Source organism: Zingiber officinale, chromosome 5A, assembly GCF_018446385.1.
Source record: "Zingiber officinale cultivar Zhangliang chromosome 5A, Zo_v1.1, whole genome shotgun sequence".
NCBI classification, from domain to species: Eukaryota; Viridiplantae; Streptophyta; class Magnoliopsida; order Zingiberales; family Zingiberaceae; genus Zingiber; species Zingiber officinale.
The window spans coordinates 39531533-39544280 of record NC_055994.1 but is presented as its reverse complement, the minus strand read 5'-3'; the positions used below and the strand labels follow the sequence as shown (position 1 = coordinate 39544280).

At 40.8% G+C, this 12748-nt stretch overlaps 1 protein-coding gene and 1 pseudogene across 1 annotated transcript; one reads left to right on the top strand and one right to left on the bottom strand.

Moving 5' to 3' along the window:
* Window positions 1–5766: 5766 nt before the first annotated feature.
* Window positions 5767–5947, top strand: LOC121983683 (annotated as a pseudogene).
* A 577-nt stretch (window positions 5948–6524) lies between these two features.
* On the bottom strand, window positions 6525–7368 carry LOC121982764. Its single transcript, XM_042535840.1, has 3 exons — window positions 7210–7368; window positions 7045–7107; window positions 6525–6962 (listed from the first exon to the last, which is right to left on the bottom strand). Exons 1-3 carry the CDS (start codon window positions 7294–7296, stop codon window positions 6801–6803), a joined length of 312 nt encoding a protein of 103 aa, XP_042391774.1. The 5' UTR covers window positions 7297–7368; the 3' UTR covers window positions 6525–6800.
* Window positions 7369–12748: the final 5380 nt, after the last annotated feature.

Sequence of the window (12748 nt, the reverse complement as noted above, 5' to 3'; positions counted from 1 at the left end):
AACTCCTACTCCTCGGCGTGTCCGTAAGGTGGACGAAGCCTATCAATCCGTCGGTGGATGAGTCCCCGGAAAACCGGCTAATATAAACTCCTTATGGGTGGAGAAACCTCGCCACAATGTCTTGCAACAGCAAGATGAACAGGAGTACAAGAATACAGCAAGAAACTAAGTACAATACACAAATGTAATAACCCTAGCTTGCCTTCTTGTCGACTGGTTGAAGCAGCAACTTCACGAGACGCCTACAACAGCAGGAACCCAGTCGAAGAAGCTCACACGAAGCTTCGGAACTCAGCAAAGCTCAAGAGCACACCAGCAGCTCAGTAGAAAGAAGAGGAAGAAGAAGCTAGAACAGTAGCTCCTCAATCCCTTTTATAACCTGCGAAGAAGACACAGAAGAAACTAGCCGTTGCTACGCAACGGCTAGGATGTGGACCGATCAGGCTTCATCCTGATCGGTCCACAAGGGTCCTGATCGGTCACAGGATAAATCAGGCCCTTCCCTGATCGGTCATGGAGACCGATCATGTCCTTCCCTGATCGGTCCTATGACCGATCAGGTCCTTTCCATCCCGAAAGTGATCTCCTTCTGATCGTCTATTGATCGATCAATGATCGGTCTGCTGACCGATCAGATAACACTCAGTAGGCTACTGTTTGGTTACTGATCGGTCACCAGACCGATCCAGATACCCCGTGTATCACTGGATCGATACACTGATCGATCTAGAGCTTGGTTTTTGCCCAAACCAAGTCCCAAACCTTCCAAACCAATATCCGGTCAACCTTGACCTATTGGTACATCATGCTTAGCATCCGGTCACTCCCTTGACCTGCTAAGACTCCCCACCAAGTGTCCGGTCAATCCCTTTGACCCACTTGGACTTTTCTCTTCGTGTCAAGTATCCGGTCACTCCCTTGACCTACTTGACCTTCTCAACACCAGATGTCCGATCACCCTTGATCCATCTGGATTTTTCCTTGCCCGGCTTCACTCACCAGGACTTTCACCTAGCTTCACTCACTAGGATTTTCACCTGGCTTCACTCACCAGGATTTCCAATCTGCCCGGCTTCACTCACCAGGACTTTTCCGTCTGCCTGGCTTCACTCACCAGGACTTTCGCCTGGCTTCACTCACCAGGACTTTCCCACTGCCTGGCTTCACTCACCAGGACTTATCCGTCTGCCTGGCTTCACTCACCAGGACTTTCCACATCCGGTCCAGAGAACGAGCTACCGAGCCCTCTCCGACTTCCACTTCTGGTCCAGAGAACGAGCTACAGAGCCCTCTCTGACCTAGTCCGGAGAACGAGCTACCGAGCCCTCTCCGACTTCCACTTGCCAAGTTCCCATACTTGGACTTTTCCCGTGTCAGGTCAATTCACATCGGGTCAACCAGGTCAACCTAGACCTAAGGTTGCACCAACAATCTCCCATCAAAATACAACTCTTTCGTTCTTGTCAAACATCAAAATACAACTCGAGTCAGGTCAACTCGAGTCGGGCCAACCAGGTCAACCTTGACCTAAGATTGCACTAACAACACCGTCACGGGGTGAGATTTAGTAGTGACTTAGACTGTCCTACAGACATATAAATAGAGAATTAGAGAAGGGTGAATTCTTAGCATAATATCCACCACTACAACGAAATTAACGGCCTCGAATACTTTCTTAATTAAAGACTGTTGGTACCCCAAGGTAGTTTTGATATGATCAAACAAGTTAGGTTACGTCATGTTATGTTTAACCTTGTGTCTAAGTGTACAAGAACTTAGGAGCACAGGGCATCGAACAAAAGACGCAGCTAGCAAGAAGGACGATATGGGAGAGAGCCGACGGGCTCGGTGTGTCCGAGGGACGAGGTGCTGCGGAAGAGTACATTGCTGGACGAGAAGGAGGCGCACGACGTTTTCGAGAGACGAGAAGCCGGAGCGGAACCTTGCTCGAGAAGGCTAGAAGTTGAGTTCGGGTGAGTCCTATTCCGGATGGCCGAAATCATCCAAGTAAGCAAAGCTAGAGTGGAAGACTTGAACCGAAGCAAGCGAAGTTGAAGGTAGAGGCCCAGAGAAAAAGTCAACAAAAGGTTGACTTTCACCTTCGGGGCGTCCGGAGTAGTCCGGGCGCTCGGAACCATTTCGGGCGCTCGGAGCAATCCGGCCGCCCAGAACCCAAGTTTTATCACTTTCAACGTGGCATATGCGGAGGGTTATAAGTGATGTAGATATGATCTATTCCTTCCATATGATGGAAGTAATATATGTGGGCCCCTTGATTAAGTATGACAAAGAATACATGATCATGCTCAAATTAGTTAATATGAGATATTGAACTTATTTGATTGAGTGTATCTACTTAGGGATTAAGAAACACAATGATTGATAAAGGGATAACACGGTTTATGCCTCATGTATCAATCTAGATATTAAAGATGAAATAATCAAGTTATACAAGATAATACATACAGAAATGTTAAGTTGGATCTCAATATTCTCATCACTTACTGTAGGCCTTGCGAGAAGGTGTTGATGAGCACCTTAGAGGTGGCCAAGGGCACATCCAAGATGTTGGTGCAATCGACCTAGGTTTTGATGTGTGTGTTAAAGAGTTTAAGTTAGACTTTCATATGTGTTTAAGTCGTGTAGGACTTGGGAAACACATGAGGAACTTGGTACAGTCAAGTATGGAAAGCTCATCCAAGGGCTCGGATCCTTGAGTCGGTGAATGATGGTGTGGAAAACATCCGAGGGACCGCCGGACGACGAGCAATGGAGTGGAGCCAAAGGAAGTGGACTTCAAGGCAACGTGAAGGATGGCACGGAGAGGAGCCGCGGGCTCGGCTGCATCTGAGGGACGAAGGCCGAGGAAGAGGACTTCAAAGGCTACTTCGAGGATGAGTGTGCGAGAATGTACTGAGACCAGTCGAATGGTAATTGGACCAGCCAACTGATCCTATTTCACAGAATGCACAAAATGATTCTGTGCGTGTCGACTATGGGGACCAGTCAACTTGTCATGGGATCAGTCGATTGATACATAGCCGTTCGCAGAAATTGGCTTTCTGCAAAGAGTCGGTGGCTGGGTCCAACAGCACACCAGTCGACTGGTGCTTGGACCAGTCGACTGGTCTCGGGGTTTGAGTTGATATCTTGATCAACTCTCTCCTCTTATTTATAAGAAGTTTAGGGCATTAGAGAATGTTACTGGTACTGATTGTAAACTCTCTTAGTCTTGCCCAAAAGCTTCCAAATATTCTCTTCCTCCAATCTTAAGTTTCATCTTGTAAAGAGGAAGAGATTCTTGTGAGAGGTTTGCTCCACCGAGAAGGAGATGCTCTAACCGGAGATTGCCGGGGACTGATCCACCGAAGGATCAAGGGCTCATCCACCTCAAGGACACGTCGTGGAGTAGGAGCAAGCAATCTCCGAACCACGTTACATCGAGCGTGTTAGCGTTTGTATTCTTGTTTGATTTTTCATTGTCTTAGTTTTTGTATTTCCACTACGCACTAACCTTTTGTAGAGAAGAAATCAATTTGGGGGTGACCTAGCTATCCAACCCCCCTTAAAGTCAGTTACCGATCCTCCTACACAAGGTGACCTTTTTTAGTCGTTGTATGTACTCTCATAGAGTTTCCTTGGTTGTCTGTTTTAGGACAAATAGGTTGAGGGTCATCTTGTAATACCGCTTACTGTTGGTGAAGTTGTGTAGGAACGCAGTCTTGAAGTTGGCAAAGGCTCGGATAGAAGAGGGTGGCAATTGATTAAACCATTGTTGGGTAGAGTTAGACAAAGTTGTTAGGAAGACTCTACACTTGACATCATCTACATAATGATGCAACAAAGGAGTGTTCTTGAACTACCCTAAATGATCCTCGGGATCGGCTGCCCCAGTTTATTCTCCAAGCTGAGCGTCCGAAAGTTACATGGCAGTTCATCTTCTAGTTCAATTTTTGCAAGAGGTATACTATTCACATCCTTTTCTTCAGTGGGCGAGGCCACTTTACCTTATTCAGATTCCGCATGGGTGTCTCTCCTTCCTTCGATTCAAGTGGATGCTCCTCGGGTTCGACTTCTAGCTAGTCGGTGGAGCCATAAACGCAGTAGGGGAAGGACTCATTGGACCCACCAATGCATGGCAAGGAATAGGAGGCACCACCATCCTGAAAGTACTTCTTCAAGTGTCAGGTTCACTGGTCGGAGTCTTTGAAGAACCCGCTGCATGGCCTAATTGATAGTATCCCCCTAAGCCATGTCACCTGCGTAACTAGGACTCTCAACAGTTCTCTCTTGTTCCACCATCATAACATCTTAGTTCAGGAGAGATTGCTACAGATGATGCCAATTTATTCCTATCTGATAACATAGTCTGATAAGATAACAAAGAGCAACTGTCACAGAGAAGATCATAGATGACACGACGATGAGGGGATGCACAAAGATTCTGAATACACTTAACAAAGGGATTAAAATGGGCGTAGAGGGGGCAAATAGCGTGACTACTCCATTGCTTAAGTTAGTACAGAGACTAAGGAAAGCAAGGAATAGCAATAATAGGAGAAGTTTCGAAGGATATGTGTGTATACCTTTGCTCGCGGGAGCGGGCAACTATTTACATATCCATAGCCCTATCCTTGCGTTCTCCATATATTTCGAGATGGGCACTTACATTGCACTCGTCTTCCGAGATGAACGACTATGTTACCCACATTTTTCAGGGGGTAATGGTTACGTTGCCCCCATCTGCCAAAGGCCACCGCGTAATCTGCCATGTAGGATGCGAGTCTTGACCTTGTAAGTTGGATACCTGAACCAAGTAGGAGTCTGGCTCCTAAGCTAAGTAGGAGTCGCACTGAGCTGATAAGAGTCGGATACTTGAGCCGAGTAGGAGTCAGGCTTCTTCGCTGAGCTAATGGAGTTGGATACCTGAGCTGAGTAGGAGTTGAGATCCTTCGCTGAGTTGATGGAGTTGGGTGCTGACTACATATATGCTCTAATCTGATATATTCGCCTCCTTCCACTTGGCTTAACTTTTGACCGTCCTTCTTGATTGTTGATCCGACCTTATCACGTTTAGGCTCCTATATCCGTCATATAAAAAAGAAGAAGAAACAGATGCATGTTGAAAGATGGTTGATTTTGTGGCTTGGAGAAGAGAATAAAATAGAGATTGTTGCTGTTACTCTAGGATTTAGCAAGAAGAAAGTCAGGACGAAGAATCTGATTGCAGAGATTTGACGTTGGAAGGTTTGGATGAAGAAATATGATTGCAGAGATTTGACGTTGGAAGGAAAGAAGCAAAGGAGAATAAGGAGAATAAGAAGAAAGGAGGAGATTCGAAGGCCGAAGAGAAATACTGGAAGGAAAAAATATTTTTTAAAAAAAGGGTAATAAGAGTAAAAAAAATTAAGGCATATCATATTGAAATAGAAAAAAATAGAGAGAAAATAATTACCTTCTTATTGATAATTAGCATAATTAATAAATTTATTTATACAGATGATAAAAAACATATGAAAATATAATATAATATATATATATATATATATATATATATATATATATATATATATATAATGTTAATATTTTTTTATCTTTTCACAATGAAAATAATTTTAAGTCTTAATTATTAATAATTTTTCTATTTAATTTTTATATAAAAAAATATGTAGTGTTATGATTTTCTTTAGTCTCATATTGTACGATTGACAACACCGTAAATGAAAAAGTTTTTATAAATACCTTGAGTCAACGACGTTAGAAAGCATATCTTTCTTAACCTTTTGGCTAAGATCAAGTGTAATATCTATTCGTATCAACTTAATATTTTATATAAAAAATTAAATTATTTTTTTTTATAAAAGAGAGTCTGTTACAATAATTTGTTGTTGGGGCTCTCGAGTGCAGCCTTTGTATTGCATTACTATATAAGTATGACGCACTCTTACCAAGTCTAATTTATAATATGAGACATTAATTTACACATATTTATATATTATATTACATATGTACATGATGATGACTAGTATATAATGGATGCTAGATATTAGCCTAGGTCGCACAGTGAATCAATGAAACATTGATTTTTTTTGTTTATTTTTTTAAACTTCTGGTTATCAATAAACTTTTACTTTTAGAGTTTAGGAGTTAATTATAATATTAAATAAAAAATAAATAAAATTTTGAATCAGTGAATTGTTTTTGTTTATTTTTTTTAAACTTCCAATTATATCAAAATCGCTTTTATCTTTAGAATTTAGGGATTGATTATAGTATTAAATAAATAAAATTTTAAATGTTCAATAGATGGATAGGATATTAAAACTATATGATAGAATATATAAAAAATTAATTAATTAAATTTAATTCAAAGAATTTTAAAAACTTAACCTACAACGTGAAAAAAATAAATACCATAAAAATTTAATTTTTATAATATAATTGCTCAATCGAATACATGATACTCAAGATCTACTTAACTAGCTTGATATATTTAATTCATGTATATTTGGTTCGTTTGGTGGGCATGACCCACCTAATGCACTTGACCCACAAGTACCCACCAACTAGAATAGCATATCTCACATGTCTAGTTGATCTTCTGTCTTAACTAATTTGTATATATGACTCATCCATTTTAGCAGCATGCTTGATCTATTGATGTTGATTAAATAGATCCTTCTCGATTGATCATGTCGGTCAAAATTTACTAAGCGTACAAATGAAAGACCTAAGAAGAAATAAAAAAAAAAAAAGAAATGACAAAAAAAAAAAAAAAAAAAAATTGCGTGCACAATTAATTAGAAGGGAGCAGTAGCTATCTCTCTCCCAAGCAGCTGGCCATGGCCCATCCAACGCCGAAAGCAATAATCATCTTCTTCGCTTTCCTCCTCAACGCTATCGACGTCATCAATACCATGGAGACGGCCGTCATCACCAACTTTCGGCACTGATTGCAGACCCTGATATATATCAAAGATTAAACAGATCAATCATCTACCAAAATCAGGTCAGGAGACATCATCATGCAGCAAGCATAGTCACCTCTGTGAAGATCTTTATTGCCTCTTCCAACGAATTATTCTTAAATATATAAAGTGCCGAATCCTGAGACATCATATCTCTTTGTATAAGCATTAAGAAAGAAGACAGGAAAAGCTCAGGGATATGCATATGAACAGAAAGGTAGTAGATTAGCTGGGTACGTACCCTGGCGAGCTGGAACTCCCCGAACGAGAGCGTCCGAGGCTCGAGCTCGATGGACGACTTCCTCTCCAATGCAACAGTACCCTCCATCTCTCTTATCGAATGTCTATTAATGTCTAAGGGGCGTTACGAAGGATCGCAGCAATCAAGAACGAGAAGAGAATAGCTAGCTAGCAAGGAGGCTTCCCGCTGGGTTTATATAGGGGATCAGGGAATCGGGAAGGTGCAACGCGTGTCGCCGGTCTAAAACAGGGCGGCCAGATACACTATGGTTGTGGTGTACAGCACACGTGGCATCATGGGGCGCCAAGGTGGCGCTGGCGGTCGCATCGTGGATGGGAAATTTAGGGGGACACGTTTTGGGCGCGCAATGGCGTACAGCGCCGCCCCTCCATTATCGCATTATATTATTCATATATCACGGCGTTGTTGTTACGTGCAACTTTGTTTTCGGCAAAGCTAATAATTAATGCCACGTAGTTACGTTCCCATAAAAAATATTAAATTTAAAACACGTTTTAATCGCACCGCCCAGCTAAGTTTTGTCAAATACTCATTTCCATGATCCTTTTTTTCACGTAGGTGTCGTGTGCATCGGAACCCAAAAAAAAAAAAAAAATCGAAGCATGTTTGATTTCTCTTCACAGTAAGTATCTGAACCAACACCGATGATCGATAATAGTATAATTTTTTTTTTGTCAAATCTAAATCTAAACCTAAACAAAACGTAAGTTCTAATATTAACGTGTTTTTAACGGTTTGCAACACAGTGCAACATCTTAAGGAAGGCAAACAACCCTCCTCTTCCGACCATCGAAGTCTTAATCAACGAAACACGACCTTCCTCCTAGCCATCTTCGATTGCGACTATCGAGTGAAACTCATGTATGCTCTTTTTTTTGTATCAGCACTTAGGGCGAAACATCCATAAAATTGAAGTGTTGCGTTTTAATTTGGTGTAAATCACTATTCTCGCAACTCCAAAACTTTCGACATTGTTCCGACAATTGCAAGCATTTAAGAAAAAGTCCAAAGCACTAACAACATTTAAAATTCTACCAAGAATGAAACTTTTCACTATGATCGATTGAGGCATATATATTTTCTTCTGCGGCATTTTAGTTGTTTTTTTTCCTTTTTATAGATTAGTATTATCAATTGTAGGAAGACTAATGATACGGTGTGTAATGGTAGGGTTCGATCATCAGAAGTCAAGGAGACATGACAGTTAGAAGTCAATGGGACGTGACAGTCAAAAGTCAAGGGGGCGTGACAGTCAAAAGTCAAGGGGGCGTGACAGTCAAAAGTCAAAGTAACGTGGCAGTTAAAAGTCAAGGGGGTGTAGCAGCCAGAAGTCAAGGGGGCGTAGCAGTCAGAAATCAAGGGGGCGTGACGGTTAATACTTGTAGTAGGACCATCGGGGCCATCCGGCGTATAAGGCCAGGGCAGGGTCTAACGGTCAGGAAACTAGATCTGCGGCAGGACACATGAACAGGGCGAAGCCCGACTTGGCTCTACCGGTCGGGTTTTCTCAAGCTAGCCCACGTAAACAGACTTGTCACTCTCGGTCGGGCCTGAGTCATAAAGGTCGACAGAGAGGGACTCGGATCGCACCCCCTCCACTACAAGAAAAACCCTCATAGACATCGGTGGAACAACATCAATTTTAAGTAAAAATCGATGTCTTTGAGTATTTTACACCAGTTTTTCCAAAAATCGGTGTCTATGAGCGCAGATTTTCGCTCATAGACATCGGTTTTTTAGGCGATGTCTATGAGCGCCTTTTTTCGTTAATAGACACCGATTTTAACAGTGATTTTTAAAACCCAGTGTTAATGAACCAAAATAAAATAATTTAATTTTTCCACCAATACTTAGCCAAAATTTGTAACACTTTACTCTTCCCTCCAAACCTAAACCTAGAGCGTCGTCCACTGTATACACTTCACTCTTCCCTCCAACACTTCACTCTTCACTCAGCCTCACCTCCCTCTTCTCCTCTCCAAGCTCTGTGCGGAGACAATTCTGAGAGTTCCCGAGATCCAGTCATTGTCGGATCTTCCTATCGATGAGATAAACTTCCTTCCTCGACTCGGGATCTAAGCGATTTCTTCGCCGCAATGTACTTCTCTTGCGTTTTCCGTCGAGATCCAAGGACCTACGATTCTGGATCTGCTATTTTTATCTTCAGATTCTTGCTTAAAGTTACTGTGTTTGAGTTTTTTTTCCATTATCTTGTTGGTCCAACGGTGCCTCAGATCGAGCTGCCTTTCCGATCTTGTTGTTCCGTCTGGTAATTTCTCTTTTCTACTTCTAGATCTGTACGATTTCTCTGCTGCATTTAGTTTAATTTCTCCTCAGATCCATCTTGTATTAGCTTTGCAGGTTGTGACCTATTGTTTTCACATGCGGAAGGAAGAACTTGCTTTTTCCATTTAAGGTTTACTACTTATTTCGTGTTGGTGTTTATTAAATTATTACTTGGTTATGATGTTGAAAAAACTTAAAATTAGAGTTTTTTTTTTAACTTTCTAGATTCGATTGTTTGGGCATTGATTTTCATTTGTTTCTGAAGTAGCTTTTGTTGCGTTTATTATCTAGAAGATTTCTCTGTTGAAGGGAGAAAAATGGATTCTAAGGGTTGAATGACACGTTGCTTTGTTTTTGACTCTGACTTCTTCAGTCATCTTGTGAATTGTGAAGGAAGTTGGTGTTGGATCTTAGGCCTGAGTTGTAAGAAGAAAGAGCATAGAAGAAACAGTTCCAAATGGGGCCTTTTTCATTCTCCAAGAAATTATCCTCATTGTCTACATTGGCTTTACTGGCCGTGTTTCTATTTTGCGTCTCTAGTAATGCATTTTATCTCCCTGGTAGTTATATGCACACCTTCATACCTGGTGAGAGCATATATGCCAAAGTTAATTCCCTCACCTCCATTGAGACTGAGCTCCCATATAGCTAACATTTTTAAAATAAACCAGTCTAAAATGTTAAGAGTTTAACTAAATTTTCTCATAAAGATAAAGCAACAGAGTAGCAGGTTTCAACATATAAATCATATGCAATGGTGTTGGCTGACTTGGAAAGGAAGAGCAAGAAGAGCAGGAGAACAAAAGAGGAAGAAGAAGAGAAGAGGGGGCACTATAAGAAATTTTAGATTTAACCACACCTAATAGACAACAGTTTTTCGAGAAACTATTGTCTTTTTGCCATTTAACAACGGTTTTATTGAAAATCGTTGTTGTTCACCATATTTTTTTTAAAATGATAATAGTTTTTAAAAAATTGTTGTCTAATGTATGTCAAAGACAACGATTTTTAAAAAACTGTTGTCTAATGTATGTCAAAGACAACGATTTTAAAAAACTGTTGTCTTTTAGCGTTGCTTACATGATAGTATACAACAGTTTTATTAAACTATTGTCTATTGAATGTTGTTGAATCCCAAAAAAATAATAGTTTTTTTAACTTCACGAAAAAAAACTCACGAACAAAGAGTTTTTTTTGTTTGCGTGAGGCTAGGTCACCACTGCCGATTCCCCTTTCCCCTCCTTCCCAACCCGACGCTGATCCTCGCCGCCTATCGACGCCGCGATACTTCTTCTCCTCGCATACATAACCACCAGCCAAGAGTTACTCGACGCCGGCTGAAGCCTCATTGAGTCGTACCGTGCTCCGATCAACGCCATAGCTGCCGTCGCCGAGCCCTAACTCTTCCCCAACGCCGGAGCCATGAGGAAATCGATCGCGCTAGCACCAAGCGTCCACCGCCGGCTAAGGCTCTTCTCCAATGATCACTGGAGTCCATCCAGAGATTTCTCTTCTCCTAGAGTCGCCGACCCCGCATTGGTGGATCTCCGGTTAAGAGGGGTTTGAACCCTAGATCTAACCTCCTGCGGCGCCTCTCTACACATCGCAGCTTCGACGACCTTTTCTTCCGCTCCCTTGAGACCTTCTTCCCTGAGTTGCAGCGTCGTCGCTACTCCTTTCCTCGGCGTCAGGAGCGTCCATAGCGATTTCAACGGAACAAGGGTTCCCTCCCTGAAGCTGCCTACTCTATCCCACGTTCATTGGCCTATGAGGGGAGTCGTTACCATGGTAACATAACAACAACAGAAAAAAGTTGTCTTTGCTTCTGTGGTCTTTGTAAACTTTTCCCCCAGATCGTAGAGACCTTCTCTGGTTACTATGAGAGTCAAGTTCAAAATCGTCTTTTTTTTTTTCGATTTCTTTTCTTTTCTACTTCAAAACGATCAATTTAATATTTATCTGGTACACGGACATGAGATTTTAGTAGATACGTTAGTTGATTGTTTGAGACATTAATTTCTTTTTGAGAGTCGGTGGAAATATAATAGTTATTGTAGCTCTTTGTCATTTCATGGGAAAAAACGTCTATCGTCATTAGCAGCATTGGTTGATTTTATTTGTTATGAATCATTCATAATGTTTTACTCTTGATTTCACTTTTTAACAGGTCATTCCTTTCTTGAGAGGAACAACATGGGAGCAACCGCCTCCCGATCTAGCTTCTTACTTGTATAAAAATCGAATTGTTTATTTGAGCATGTGTCTTGTTCCCGTAGTGACAGAGTTAATGATGGCAGAGTTCCTATATCTTCAATATGAGGATGCTAAGAAGCCAATATACCTATATATTAATTTTATCGGTACAACAAAAGTAAGTAGATAAGCCATTCCTGAAGGATTATACTAATTTACCATAATGTCATGCTGCATTATTATATTGGGTATTTTTATGCCTTGAATATATTAGAAATTTCTCATTGACCTGCAGGTTGTACCTTAATACAAGCATTACTATAATCAATAGATCATTATTTAACAATTTACAGGTTTTGGCTTAATCTTGTGGCGATATATGCCTTTGACCTTTGGGTATATGTTAGTTTTAACTGGTATTTCTTCATTTTCATGACAGGGTATTGCAGGACGCCCCTATTCTTGTCATGGTCAGCATGCTTACCCCCTTTAATAATGGTAAAAAGCATGATAGTTCTAATCTATATCATTTTAATGCTATTTACTATGAAAATAGAAGGCATGATAAGATTAAGGAAAATCATGTAGCTTATCATGCTAAAACCTCTCAACCTAGGCCTAGAAAGGTAGATAGGAATTTAGGCAAGAACCCTAAGGATTCTAGGTATTTGCCTAAGAAGAAGAAAAATCAAGGTTTTAGTGAAAAACCTAAGGGTGAAGAATTATGTAAGGAAAATCAAGTCTTGAGGTCAAGACTTGACAAATTAGAGAGGACTCTTCAAAAAATAACAAATATGACACAAGGATCAAAGAGTCAAAATCTAGGTTTAGAACAACAACGGTCATCCAAGGGTCATAGAGGTTTGGGATACAAACCTAAAACCAAAAAGGATGTACCTACTTATCATAGAGTTCCATATAGTTATGGAACAAACCCTAGGTCTAGTGGTCAAGTAAAGAATACTAGGGAGGTCATCCCTAAGAGTATTTTTGTAACAAATGTGACTAAGACTTCTAAGAAGTCCAAGAAAGTCATAAA

What these genes read in the sequence shown, in the direction of transcription:
- LOC121982764 (XM_042535840.1), bottom strand. Translation starts at nt 7,296, where the DNA reads ATGGAGGGTACTGTTGCATTGGAGAGGAAGTCGTCCATCGAGCTCGAG. An exon ending in GGGAGTTCCAGCTCGCCAGG is followed by an intron (nt 7,108 to 7,209) that starts GTACGTACCCAG and finishes ATGATGTCTCAG; the next exon opens with GATTCGGCACTTTATATATT. An exon ending in CAATAAAGATCTTCACAGAG is followed by an intron (nt 6,963 to 7,044) that starts GTGACTATGCTT and finishes GATATATATCAG; the next exon opens with GGTCTGCAATCAGTGCCGAA.